The 14,641-nt window shown below is 40.8% G+C and overlaps 1 protein-coding gene across 2 annotated transcripts in view; it reads right to left on the bottom strand.

The window, feature by feature from the left end:
* The window catches only part of uhrf1bp1l.L (UHRF1 binding protein 1-like L homeolog), a 64,752-nt gene that overhangs the window by 28,170 nt on the left and 21,941 nt on the right, over window positions 1-14,641 (bottom strand). For both annotated transcript variants that reach the window (XM_018250884.2, NM_001091479.1), the window contains exons 4-10: window positions 14,485-14,576; window positions 8,298-8,487; window positions 8,047-8,187; window positions 5,550-5,720; window positions 4,986-5,166; window positions 3,061-3,144; window positions 1,588-1,770 (exon numbers count right to left, since the gene is read on the bottom strand). In XM_018250884.2, the coding sequence (XP_018106373.1) occupies window positions 1,588-1,770; window positions 3,061-3,144; window positions 4,986-5,166; window positions 5,550-5,720; window positions 8,047-8,187; window positions 8,298-8,487; window positions 14,485-14,576 (1,042 nt within the window). The remainder of the gene's footprint in view (window positions 1-1,587; window positions 1,771-3,060; window positions 3,145-4,985; window positions 5,167-5,549; window positions 5,721-8,046; window positions 8,188-8,297; window positions 8,488-14,484; window positions 14,577-14,641) is intronic.

Raw genomic sequence — 14,641 nt, 5'->3', positions numbered from 1 at the left:
GCCTGAACAAGCCAGGCCAATGTATGGTCACCTTTAGCTTTTTGGCTGTGTACAACCTTCCTTATCTTCTACCTCTGCCTCATGTACTGTTCAGCATTCCATTATAGAAGCCAGAAGTACACTCATATTAATAATGCAGTTCAGAATTGGATACAAGACACAAAGTTATCTAAGTAAGAGCGTGTGTGACGAATTTCAGTAATCTAACTCTCAGTGCTTTGTACTTTTATATGGATCCGCATTTTGTTTGCCACCTCTCAGTATCATTCTCACAAATGCCCATCTGTTTGAGGTCACCATTAGTGACCTCACCTTATTTGTATTGAAAACCTAACCATATCAAACTTTAACATGTCCCTAGAAGAAGAGGATATGCCATAAAAAAACTAGACTCCAGAACTACAGTATAACCTTGTGCCACCCAATACGTATTTAAAATAAAAAAACCCTATCACTAGATCTGCTATCCTACAGCCACAATCCCTTCCCAGAGTCTATTATCCCTCTGCTACTATTGGCACAATATGTCCCTACTGGACCTGCTATTCTACAGTCACAGTCCATTCCCTGAGACTATTATCCTACTGCTACTATAGGCACCATCTCTTCCTACTATACCTGCTATCCTACAGCCACAATACTTTCCCAGAGACTTTTATCCCACTGTCACTATAGGCACAATCTCTCCTAACTATATCTGCTTTCCTACAGCCACAGTCCCTTCCCAGAGACTATTATCCCACTGCTACTATAGGAACCCTCTCTCCCTACTATACCACAGCCACATTCCCTTCCCAGAGACTATTATCCCACTGCTACTATATGCATCATCTCTCCCTACAATACCTGAGATCACACAGTCCCTTCCAGAGACTATTATCCCACTGCTACTATAGGCACCATCTCTTCCTACTATACCTGCTATCCTACAGCCACAATCCTTTCCCAGATACTTTTATCCCACGGTTACTATAGGCACCATCTCTTCTAACTATACCTGCTATCCTACAGCCACAGTCCCTTCCCAGAGACTATTATCCTACTGCTACTATAGGCACCATCTCTCTCTATCCCACAGCCACAGTTTCTTCCAATAGACTATTATCCCACTGCCAACTATAGGCACCATCTTTTCCTACTATATCTGCTATCCTACAGCCACATTCCCTTCCCAGAAACTTTAATCCCTCGGCTACTATCGGCACCAGCTGTCCCTACTGTACCTGCTATTCTACAGTCACAGTTCATTCCCTGAGACTATTATCCCACTGCTACTATAGGCACCACCTCTTCCTACTATACCTGCTATCCTACAGCCACAATCCCTTCCCAGAGACTATTATCCCACTGCTACTATAGGCATCATCTCTCCCTACGATACCTGCTATTACAGTCCCTTCCCAGAGACTATTATCCCTCTGCTACTATAGGCACCATCTCTCCCTACTATACCTGCTATCCGACAGTCACAGTCCCTTCCCTGAGACTATTATCCTGCGGCACCATCTCTCCCTACTATCAACAGGGTAGGATAACATCCCAAGATAATGCATCAATAAAATGTAAGTTTGTTTCCATTCAACATACCAGTTTGCCCATACTGCTGGGATGCATTTGGCACAGTTCTGATTGGAGAGCTGGGGTTATGATCCTTGACGGCTTGCCTAAGCATCTCAATATTGCTGTTGAATTCATGCAACAATTCCTGTGCCCAAGAGCATCTTGTTTTTGTTGCATCACCATAGTGCATCCAGTGACTGCAGCCATCTCCTGCAAGATGACAATTTCGTATCACTACATGGCACACACGTCAATGACATAATTAGGGGTAAGAACAGTAAAACAAATAAGATTACAGACAACAGATAAAGCAGCAGTAGAAACACTGCACCAAGTCTGCATACTGTTGGCACAGACAAATCCCTTACAACAGTGACGACTGCCGTTTCCCATGTTTCAGCAATAAAACCTTGGTTGTTGGCTTTTTAGTGCTAAGTGCTTGATTCAATTAGGACTCATCGACTTTGACAACATTTTAGCTGTTAAATTAGCAGAGGCTACAAATTGCAAGAATTAGATTTCTTCATTCCCAGTGGGTCTGTCCAAATGATTGACTGCGGCTGCTGCAGTTTCAGCCCGTTGTGTTTCTTGCAATACAGAAAAGACCTTTTCCCCACCAGTGTTTTTCAATAGAAACTGCTTGTGTGTCAACCCTAATCATGTGATTTCCTGTCTGATTAAAATGCAGCAATCTAGTGATGCTTTCCAGCAGGGCCAGTTGCCTCTTGTGGCTGATGAAGGTCTGTAGGGAATAAATGGATGCTATAGGACTTTAGAAAAGGATAGGTGCCTAGTTATACATGGGAGCTTATGCAATGGACCTTTACTTGTGATGGCAAAATGCTTCCCCCCCCCCCCACAATATATTTTAAGAAACAGTCACACCAAAAAATTAAAGTGTTTTAAAGGAATGACAATATAATGTACTGTTGCCCTGCACGGGTACAACTGGTGCGTTTGCTTCAGAAACACTACTTTAGTTTATACAACAAGCTGCTGTGTAGCCATGGGGCAGCCATTCAAGCACAGGATACACCGTAGATAAGTTCTGAAGGATCCCATTGTACACTACAGAGCTTATCTGTTATCTGTGGTGTATCTTTCAGCATTCTTGATTGATTGACAGCATTCTTTTTCAGCATTGAATGGCTACCCCCATGCCTACACAGCAGCCTGTTTATATAAACTATAGTAGAGTTTCTGAAGCAAACACACCAGTCTTACCAGTTCAGCACAACACTACATTATATTTCATTACTTTAAAACACTTTCATTTTTTGGTGTTACAGTTCCTTTAAGAACTGGAAATTCTTTAACTTCTATCATTCTTAAACAGGAAATTCTGCTTTTTTTTATTGTAGGTGAATGCAACTGCACAACCCACACTATCCTATACATACATAGGGGAAGGGTGTCTTGTCACCTCAGGCATCAGAATGCCAAAATGCTTTTCTCTGTGATGACAGAAAGAGATACCAACAAAAACATCATTAGCTTTACCTTCTCTGTGGTAGGGATAGTAGTCGACAGTCAGCTGGCTGAAAGACAACTGCATGGCCCCTCCAGTTACCCGCCTCACAAAGGCTGTGAAATAAGGAAACAAGGTTACAATATTACAGCACAAAGCTGGGGTTTATGGTGCACCTGTATCGTACCACTGTATAAACAGTACAGTAACAGGGAAGTTCATGTTCACTTTTAACTATGGGTTTGTACAATGGATTTGTGTATGATAATTATATTTACTTCATTTTTCAAAAGTTAATTAAAGTGGACCTGTCACCCAGACACAAAAAGCTGTATAATAAAAGTCCTTTTCAAATGAAACATGAAATCCAATTTCTATTTTTTATAAAAGCATTCATAGCTGTTGTAAGCTCATTTGAACATCTCAGCTCTCAATCAAATATTGTCTGCCCCTCCTCTATGCCCTGGGCATAGAGGCGGGCCAGACAATTACTTTCACTTTCCATTCAACACTTGCTAGAAATCAATGCTTTCCCCACATTGCCCTGTTCTCTTAACCATTTAATTGTGTAACCAGTGCATGGGGATAGACACCGGGTCCCCCATTCTGATGCACAAACAAGATTCTGAGATGATGCAAGGCTTGTCTTAATAACAGTGTCCACAAAATGGCTCCTGCCTGCTTGCTGTAATTATGAATTCCCAGACTGGAGGAAACAAGATTCAAATAATTTATATAGTGTAATTAAAGTTCATTTTGCTTGACTGATGTAATGAAATAGTATTTTGAATATTTTTTTGGGGTGACGGGTCCCCTTTAGGGTACATTCAGTTTGCCTATGGAGACGATATTCTTCTGCCTGGCCAGCCATGGGCTTCTCGTCACACCACACAGACGTAGACTAGCAGTCTAAGGGGGCTATGTAATAAAAGGCACTAAGTTTGCCCAGGAGCAGTAACCCATAGCAACCAATCAGCGGGTATTTATTGGTCACCTGTTTAAAAGCAAACATCTTATTGATTGCTATGGGTTATTGCTCCTGGGAAAACTTAGTGCCTTTTATAACATAGGGGGGTTAGGCTACTATCACACACGGCTGATTGTCAACCTGTGAATAAATAAAGGGCAGGTATCGGCCCATTTTCTTAGGTTCTCTCCAGCCTGTACAGAGTGGAACCATAAAACTACAGCAGCATAGATATTCCCCTGTACTAAGCACAATTTAGCAAGGACCTGGTTTGCTCATAGCCTGTACAGAGAGATCCCATAAAACGATGGAAGCATAAGCCTTCTGCTGTACTAAGCACAATCCAGCAGGAACAGCCCAATATATATGCTCATAGCCTGTACAAAGAGATCCCATAAAACTATGGCAGCATAGGTATTCCCCTGTACTAAGCACAATTCAGAAGAAATAGCCCCTAAGTTTGCTCATAGTCTGTACAGAGAGATCCCATAAAACTATGGCAGCATAAGCATTCCCTTGTACTAAGCACAATCCAGCATGAACAGCCCAGTATATATATGCTCATAGCCTGTACAGAGAGATACCATACAACTTTAATATTTTGTAAGCAGTGGCCCACGCAACTCAATAGCCCTTTACATTCCAAAACAGACTCCTAACCAGGGGGATCAAAATGGAACCACTCGTTTCTGGTTACTAGCAGACCTAGCAACTACAGAGCTTTTTAACATTTGAGGCCTATGGCATACGAGGGGTGTTTCAGCAAGTAAAAAAGCATTTTATCATAGTCATTCCATTTGTCATTTGATGGACAATGGAATCTGCTTTTTGTGCAATTAGCCTTGAGAAGCAAAATACAAGATAATAAACAACCATAATAGACCAAGTGCAAAGCTGCTTACACTACAGTTCTCTACAAACACAATAAGAATTCATTTGGAGGTTAACATCCCTTTTAGCTATCAATTCCTAAGCAGAATTATTTCTTACCTTTTTCCTTAGAGTGAATATCATCACAGATGTGTAGATCCAAGTGAGAGATGACCAAATGGTATGAGGTCTCTTTAACGTCAAAGTCCCTGAAAAGCTTTAGGATGGCGTTGTTCTGCTCTGGGGTGGTGGACGTTTGTGGGTTTTTTACTTGTTGGGAACTGACAGGCGGCGTGGGGCTCTTTGGAGACAAAGGTGTATTATTATTTTAGGGACATAAAACACACTTTTACGCTTTTTCAGTGCCCAGTGAATTCAATTTCTATACCCGTTTTTTTTGGTCCCCTGTGACACACTAAACCAATTGGGTTATACTTGGTGACTTATAGTGGAAGATATCTGTTGAATGACAATATGCTGTATACCTAACCTGCTTTACTTTTCTTTTTGGAAAATAATAAAGAATATTTGGAAATAAACCAATTGGGTTACCCAACCATACCCTGTGATAGCACTTAGCTATTTTAAAGCAGTTCTTACTGTACGTTCCAGTAGTTTCTGGGTATGACGGGAGGGGGGATAGAGATAAGTGCTAACACACAAATGTGTCGAGAGCCAGTGTACCTGCGTGGTCTCGGAGGCCATACTCTTCCTCTGCTCTGTGGACTTCTCAATGGCTTCACTTAGCGACTTGGCATATTGAACCATGGCCTTGAGCTGTGAGTCGGTCAGAACCCACAATAGGTCGTCCAGCATAAAAATCAGCTTGGAAGCCACAACGTTGCAGTCTTTTAACTGTCACAATAAAAAGAGGCAGGGGAATTAAATGATATACAACTAATTAAAAAAAACTATAAAGGATAAATATTGAAGACCAATTGAAAAATAAATTAGAATTGGCTTTTCTGTAACATACTAAAAGTTATTGGTTAACCTTTATATGGGTGCATAACTGATTTAAAGGTATAGTTTGCTTTTAGTTTGTACTAGAATGGCCATTTCTCAGTTGGTCTTCATTTTTATAGTTTGTTTTGCTTTTCTAAATCTTTCCAACTTTCAGGGGGACACTGACCCCGGCAGCCAAATAGCTATTGCTCTTTGAGGCTACAATTTTATAGTTACAGTTTTTATTGCTTCTCTTTCTATTCAGCCCTCTTCTATTTATATTTCAGTCTGGTTGGACCTTGTAACCAAATAGCTGCTGAATTTCCAAACGGGACAGCTGAACAATAAGCTAAATAATCCAAAACCCACAAATGATAGAAAATGAAGACCAACCACAAATTACTATATAAATCATAGTAAAAGTTAATTTAAAAGTGAACAACCCTTTAAGGACCCTTAGGGCAGAGACACACAGGAAGATTCAGGGAGATTTAGTCGCCTGGCGACTAATTGCCTATTCTTCGGGCGACTAATCTGCTCAAAAAGCCTTCCCGCGGGCTAGAATCTAAATCACCGGCGTGATGGCACTCTGAGCGCTTCGTTTTCCGAAGTCGTCCGAAGTTTCAGTAAGCACTCCGAGTGCCATCCTGCTGGCCAATTTGGAATCTAGCCAGCGGGAAGGCTTTTCGAGGAGATTAGTTGCCCAAAGAAGAGGCAATTAGTCGCCGGGCGATTAAATCTCCCCAAATCTTCCAGTGTGTCTCTGCCCTTTTATTGTATTTGCAAGTAAATTAGGCTTCTGGGCCATCCAGCAACCACTGGGCCTGCTCTGTCTGTTATTATGCAGTCCCTGAGACAACCCAGATAAAGTACTGGCAGTATTGCTATTGTCTAACCATGACTATTTTTATCTGAGCAAATTTAGTATACTGGGAGGACTATCATTGAGTTGTTGAGGAACTATAATTGTTAGCTACTACCTTTCTAGTACGCCCAGTAAAGAGATGCTGGGAGTTTTAGTTCAGCTACGGCTGGAGAACATAACCTTTTCCCTAAACACGTGTGCCGTTCTATAGATCTAAAATAGGGGTCACATACTTAATTTTAGTTAAAGCAATAATTTTAACCTTCACCTTTAAATTAACTTCTAGTTATGATGTAGAGAGTGATATTCGGGACAATATGCAATTGGTTTTCATTTTTTATTAGTTGTGGTTTTTGAGTTATTTAGCTTTTTATTCAGCAGCTCTCCATCTTGTAATTTTAGCAGTGGTTGCCAGGGTCCAAATTACCCTAGCAACCATGCACGGATTTGAAAAGAGGCTGGAATATGAATAGGGGAGGATCTGAACAGAAAGTACCAAAGACAGTAATAAAAAGTAGCAATAACAATATATTAGTAGCCTTACAGAGCATTTGTTTTTTAGATGGGGGTCAATGACCCCAATTTGAAAGCTGGAGAGAGTCAGAAGAAGAAGGCAAATAATGAAAAAAAACTACAGAAAAGAAAAAATTAAGGCCAACTGAAAAGTTGTTTAGACATTCTATAACATACTAAATGTTAACCATCCCTTTAACATTCTTGATTGATTCTAAAGCTGCATCATCATCATCATCATCAATCATCATATTAAGAGGAAAGATGCAAAAGATTGGGCATCTTAACGGGTCTCAGAAGTAAGTTTTCCCTCACATTACAGAAGAACCATTCCAGATTTCAAAGAAACCTATAAACCAGTGATCCCCCACAACATGTTGCTGTCTGACCCCTTGGATGTTGCTCCCAGTGGCCACAACAGGTGATTATTTTTGAGTTCCAGGCAAGTTGTGATTGTATAAACCAGGTGTACTGCCAAACAGAGCCTCCTGTAGGCTGCCAGTCCACATAGGGCTACTAAATGGCCAATCACAGCTCTTATTTTTCCCCAACTCTTTTTACATCTGAAAAACCTCCCACGGGGGTTTAGCATGAAGGGTGGTCATGGCATAATGAGGTGTGGCTGGTGCATAACTAGGTATAACATTGGTAACGGTTAATTTCCAGAGATGTACAAGATCTCTGCAAAAATGAATCTATGCTTGGCCCATGCTCATATATGTTCTTAATTAACCTTTCATCCTATAACGAAGGATTACATGAATAATTTACTTTGAAAGAAATTATCCCAACAAATCCAGTGAAGAGGCAGCCAACACAGCAAAGTGTTTTGGCAGTTGCAGCGACCGTTTCACTTACCCTTCTTTTCAGCGTGATTCTAATTTTGGACTGATTCGTGATTAATCGGACAGGGGCGCTCATGATCTCATGGTCACAGCTCTGAATGGCATCCGCTTCGATCCTGATCATCTGCCAATTTATCTCTTTAAATGTCAAGACCTAATAAAATAAAACCGTGATGAATATACGGGATCTTTCCTCATTCATTGATTTCTATTAAGAAGTTAATAATTACAAGGAAATGGAGATAAACAGCAAGACTTTTGTACCTCTCCTCGCTGGGGATCCTGTATCCGAGTGAATCTCAGGTCTCCATGCTGCCAGCTGGGATTCACGCTGTATATTCTTAACTGGGAGAGTTCGAAGGAAGCGTTGAACGCCTTCGCACGGATACGGATTATAATGGAATTTACAGAAAGGGAGATTCCTTCCACTACTTTCTCAGCAAAGCCATACTCACTGCAAAGGCACAGATAGAAAATAGTTGAAAACAGTGCAGTTCCTCTAATATTATTCATTTATGGCACATGTGGGTATAACTCCTAGCAGACTCCCTGCCAGGGAAAGGGATTGGCAACTACATCTCACCAGGCCCGGACTGGCAATCTGTGGGTTCTGGCAAATGCCAGAGGGGCTGCTTTAGGATGCCATAGAAGTGACTATTAAGTGGGCTGGTGGGGGTTGTTTGGGCCTCTGTCTACTAGGAATGCCAGGGCCTATTTTGAATCCCAGTCCAGCCCTGCATCTCACCCTGCTGAAATTCAACCTCACTGATGCTAATGGATGTAGCTTGTAATGGTATACTGGTTCTAGTGTCTAGGGTTGCAGCTTTAGGGGGTGCCTAAAAAGAAAAACAAATGCTTTAAAAACTCTTCTAATTTTCCATTGAATTTTATCTAGCACATATTTTATATAAATATAATTTTTAAGAATCTTGCTACAAAGAGCAGCTTGCAGTTTGAGCCTTGCCTCAGCTGCAATTGTCTCTCTAACTGCCTGATCACACATTTCCTTATTACCACCTATATGCCTCCTATTGTTTTGTTTTCTCCATGCAGGCAGACAGAATAAGAAGTGGTCTAGTCTGGGAGGTTACACTCTTGCACTGGGATGTGGTCAGTATGTACTGCTGTGGATAGTTCCTTGTACAGATACCACAATCTATGTGACCATAGGTAATAATGCAAGAAAGGACTAAGCATTTTTCAGCAAAAAGTACACTCTTATAGCCTATAAAAAGATATCCCCCTGCCCTAAGAACAATTCAGCAGGAACAGTCCCCTAAAATTGCTTATAGCCTATACAGAGAGATCCCATAAAACTTTGCCAGCATACTACTAAGCACAATTCAGCAGGAACAGCCCCTAAATTTGCTCATATTCTGTACAAAGAGATACCATAAAACCATGGCAGCATAGGTATTCCCCTGTACTAAGCACAATTCAGCAGGAACAGTCCCTAAATTTGCTCATGGCCTGTACAGAAAGAGATACCATAAAACTATGGCAGCATAGGTATTATTATCATATAATAATCTCTCAAATGCTTTATTTACCAGTAGGTCTTTCCAGCTGATGCAAGGTCACCCATTCCGATTAGAAGAAAGGAGGTTCCGCCTAAATATTCAGAAGGGATTTTTTTACAGTGAGAGCTGAGAGTGAAGATGTGGAATTCCCTCCCTGAATCAGTCGTACTGGCTGATAGATTAGATAGCTTTAAAAAGGGGTTGGATGGCTTTTTGGCGAGAGAATACAGGGTTATGGAAGATAGCTGATAGTACAAGTTGATCCAGGGACTAGTCCGATTGCCATCTTGGAGTCAGGAATTTTTTCCCCTCTGAGGCAAATTGGAGAGGCTTCAAATGGGTTTTTTCCTTCCTCTGGACCAACTAGCAGTTAGGCAGGTTATATACAGACTTAAGGTTGAACTTGATGGATGTTTTTTTTTTTTGTTTTTCAACTTAAAGGAAAACTATACCCCCAAAATGAATACTTAAGCAACAGATAGTTTATATCAAATTGAATGACATATCAAAGAATCTTACCAAACTGGAATATATATTTACATAAATATTGCCCTTTTACATCTCTTGCCTTGAACCACCATTTCGTGACTCTATCTGTTCTGCCTCAGAGATCACCTGACCAGAAATACTACAACACTAACTGTAACAGGAAGAAGTGTTGAAGCAAAAGGCAGAACTCTGTCTGTTAATTGGCTCATGTGACCTTACATGTGGTTTGTATGTGTACACAGTGGATCTTACAATCTCAGGGGGCGGCCCTTATTATTTAAAATGGAAATTTTCTATTTATGATTACCCAATGGCACATACTACTAAAAAAGTATATTATCATGATAATGGTTCATTTACATGAAGAAGGGTTTTACACATGAGCTGTTTTACTCAGTATCTTTTAATAGAGACCTACATTGTTTGGGGGGTATAGTTTTCCTTTAGCTTACTATGCCTTGATACCACAGCCACTAAACTACCAGAAATAAGGGATAGTTTCCCTTTAAGACTGTTGACAGAGTTAGAAATAAAACATTATGGAGTGCAAGCAGGCATATCAGTCGTCCTGTCGTCACGCTCTTAAGCTGGCTGTGTAAAGTGTGTATTGGGCTCTCAGATGAGCGTATCTCAGTCAGTAAATATGCTCAGTCACGTTTGGTTACAGAGTTAAATAAATCCCTGCAAACGCCTGCAGTAATATTCTCACTCTCTGCTAGGCCTGGGCCCTAACCAATCACATTCAGCCTTTAAAATCATGTACTTCGCCCCACAGCTCACTCCAAGTAAATATATAACTTGTAGCTTAATCAGTTTTCCTGCGCCCGAGAGTCGACAAATGAACCATCCCTGGTTATATTTAGAGAAGCAGCCTTCCAGAGCTATAAAGGTGCATATAGGGGTTGATCACCTTTCAGTTAAAGTTTACTATCATGTAGAGAATGATATTGTAAGAATCTGCACCTGGTTTTCATTTTTTATTATTTGTGGTTTTTGAGTTATTTAGCTTTTTATTCAGCAGCTCTCCTGTTTGCAATTTCAGTAATCTGGTTGCTAGGGTCCAAATTACGCTAGCAACCATGTATTGATTTACATAGTAACATAGTAAGTAAGGTTGAAAAAAGACACATGTCCATCGAGTTCAACCTTTTTTTTTTTTTTTTTATTAACTACCTATCTGCCAGTTGATCCAGAGGAAGGCAAAAAACCCATCTGAAGCCTCTCCAATTTGCCTTAAGGTGGCCATACACGGATAGATCCGCTCGTTTGGCGATGTCGCCAAACGAGCGGATCTCCCTCCGATATGCCCACCTTGAGGTGGGCAATATCGGGCTGATCCGATCGTGGGCCCTAGGGCCCAACGATCGGATCCTAGCGTTCGCCAAACGGGCGGTCGGATCGCGGGACCGCATCAACGAACAGATGCGGCCGCGATCCGACGGGATTTTTAACCCCATCCGATCGAGATCTGGCCGACTTTCGGCCAGATCTCGATCGGGGAAGCCCGTCGGGGGCCCCCATACACGGGCCAATAAGCTGCCGACTTGGTCTGTCGGCAGCTTTTATCGGCCCGTGTATGGCCACCTTTAGAGGGGGAAAAATTCCTTCCTGACTCCAAAATGGCAATCGGACTAGTCCCTGGATCAACTTGGACTATGAGCCATATATTTCCCATAACCCTGTATTCCCTTACTTGCTAAAAAGCTATCCAACCCCTTCTTAAAGCTATCTAATGTATTAGCCTGTACAACTGATTCAGGGAGAGAATTACACATCTTCACAGCTCTCACTGTAAAAAACCCCTTCCGAATATTTAGGCGGAACCTCTTTTCTTCTAATCGGAATGGGTGACCTCGTGTCAGCTGGAAAGACCTACTGGTAAATAAAGCATTAGAGAGATTATTATATGATCCCCTTATATATTTATACATAGTCATCATATCACCCCTTAAGCGCCTCTTCTCCAACGTGAACATCCCCAATTTGGCCAGTCTTTCCTCATAGCTAAGATTTTCAATATCTTTTACCAGCTTAGTTGCCCTTCTCTGTACCCTCTCTAATACAATAATGTCCTGTTTGAGTGATGGAGACCAAAACTGTACGGCATATTCTAGATGGGGCCTTACAAGTGCTCTATACAGTGGAAGAATGACCCCCTCCTCCCTTGACTCTATGCCCCTTTTAATACAGCTCAAGACCTTATTTGCCCTTGATGCTGCCGACTGGTATTGCTTGTTACAGCCAAGTTTATCATCTACAAGGACTCCAAGGTCCTTTTCCATAATGGATTTGCCTAGTGCAGTCCCATTAAGGGTATAAGTGGCTTGGATATTTTTACATCCCAGGTGCATGACTTTACATTTATCAACATTGAATCTCATTTGCCACTTAGCTGCCCAGATTGCCAGTTTGTCAAGATCCTGTTGCAAGGATGCCAGACTTTGAGCAACTATGTCAGATGTTATTTCGTGGCGAATAAACATATTCAACAAAATGCGCAATTACGTCATGCAAAGAGAATGCTGGAGAAAATTTTAAAATACATTTTCTCTATCGTTACTTTATTCCTGGCAAAAGTTAATTAACTTACGTCAATTTAAATTCAGTGGGCATAAAAGGTCATATGTATGTATTTATTAGTGATGTTGGTGAAATTGCTGAAAGTGGCCATTTATTATTACAAAAATGTCAAAGGAAGCAAAATGAAGACAGAGATCCTCTGTTGTCCTAGACATGAGCCCACCCTAAAACAATTGTGTCATGAGCTTCAAATGTTAAAAAAAAAAAAGTGTAAAGAAGATATTTTTGATTTTTGCTTTTTTGGAATACAGGATATGTGGTCACCGACATAATGTTGTGGATGTAGCTTAATCGTAATCGTGATCGTGATAATCGTATCAATTCACTAGTCAGAACCTGGCGAAATAGATTTTGATGAAAAGGGTAACGAATTTTCACACTTTGATAAATTAGCGGATTTACAATCGCTTGCCAGATCAAAAATTTGCCTGGTGAAACGCGGAGAAAGTAATTTGTTAGTGACGTGTGATGCTCGGAAATTAGCAATGTTGTTGCGAATTGTCTTATTAGCGAAAATTTCGCAGAAAAGCACAATTCAATTATTTACGCTTTAGATAATATAAATCAAGTGGGCATAAAAGGTATATATGTATGTATTTATTAGTAATTTTGGTGAAATTGCTGGAAGTAGCCATTTATTATTAAAATAATGTCAAAGGAAGCAAAATGAAGACAGAGATCCTCTATTGTCCTAGACATGAGCCCATCCTAAAGCTGGCCATAGATGTTGAGATTTTTAAAAGATCAGATCCTGATCGTGAGACCACGATCTTCTCAGAACGATCGTACGAATTTACCATCAACTAAAAAGACCAATTTGCCAGGAAAACAAAGGGGAGCTGCTTGCTTGGCCCTGCAATCATAGATAGATTGCACTGGGACCGACAAAAGATTTTTTGACCTGGCCGATCAATTTCCTGACAGATTTCGGGCGAAAAATCGTAAGATGTATGATCGTTCGAATCCCACTAACCGCACGATAATTTCGAAGGATTGGTCGGGCTTCCCTAAAATCGGTCGTTCGGCAAGAAGAATCGTCGCGTCTATGGGGACCTTTAAACAATTGTGGCATGAGCTTCAAATTAGGGATGCACAGAATACACTATTTTGGACTCGGCTGAGAATACCAAGTATATGCAAATTAGGGGTGGGAAGGGAAAACATTTTTTTACTTCCTTGTTTTGTGACAAAAAGTCAGGCGATTGCCCTCCCTTCCCCTAATTTGCATATGCAAATTAGGATTCGGATTCAGTTTAGCCGGGCAAAAGGATTCGGCCGAATCATGCTCAAAAAGGCCGAATCCCGAACCAAATCCTGGATTTCTGCATCCCTACTTCAAAGTGAAAAAAAAGTGTAAACATAATCTCATTTAAATATGAAAAACCTCCAGCGTTCTGATTTTTGCTTCTGACTTTTTTGAAATACAGGATATGAGGTCACGGATTTACAATGGCTCACCAGACCGAGAATTTGCCTGGCGAAACGCAGCAAAAGTAATTTGTTAATGATGTGCGTTACTCGTAATTTAGTAATGTTGTTGCGAATTGTCTAATTAGCGAAAATTTATCAGAAAAACACAATTCGGTCTTTAGTAAATGTGCCTCAAAGTTGGGAAGGCGAAGAGAACTTGGATTCAAAACAATTCAGTATTACATACAGTAGATAGCAAATGTTTTTCCAGCAGTCATAGAGACAATTATTATCATGTCAGCACATGCCAGTAATACAATTATACTAATATTTAATATCCACTACATAAAGGATCTCACAGTACTTAGCTGGCAGCCAGGCTGCAGGCACATTCATTGTCTCAGAATCTCAGGACGTATTTATTTATAGAGGTCTGTTTGTAAATAGCATACCTTTGTCCCGACGCTGTTACAAGAGGGGAGGGACCATTGCAGCTCCGTGGCTCCTCGCAGGTGCTCATCTCCATTATGACTTTGTCCAGGGACTGCAGGAACAAAGATAAAAACAATCATCTGTTTTTTTTTCCTAATTCCTGGAGCTGGAAATTAA

This window comes from Xenopus laevis, chromosome 3L, assembly GCF_017654675.1.
Source record: "Xenopus laevis strain J_2021 chromosome 3L, Xenopus_laevis_v10.1, whole genome shotgun sequence".
Lineage (NCBI taxonomy): Eukaryota > Metazoa > Chordata > Amphibia > Anura > Pipidae > Xenopus > Xenopus laevis.
Note: the sequence above shows the minus strand (reverse complement) of the source record. Positions and strands in the feature narration are given on the sequence as shown.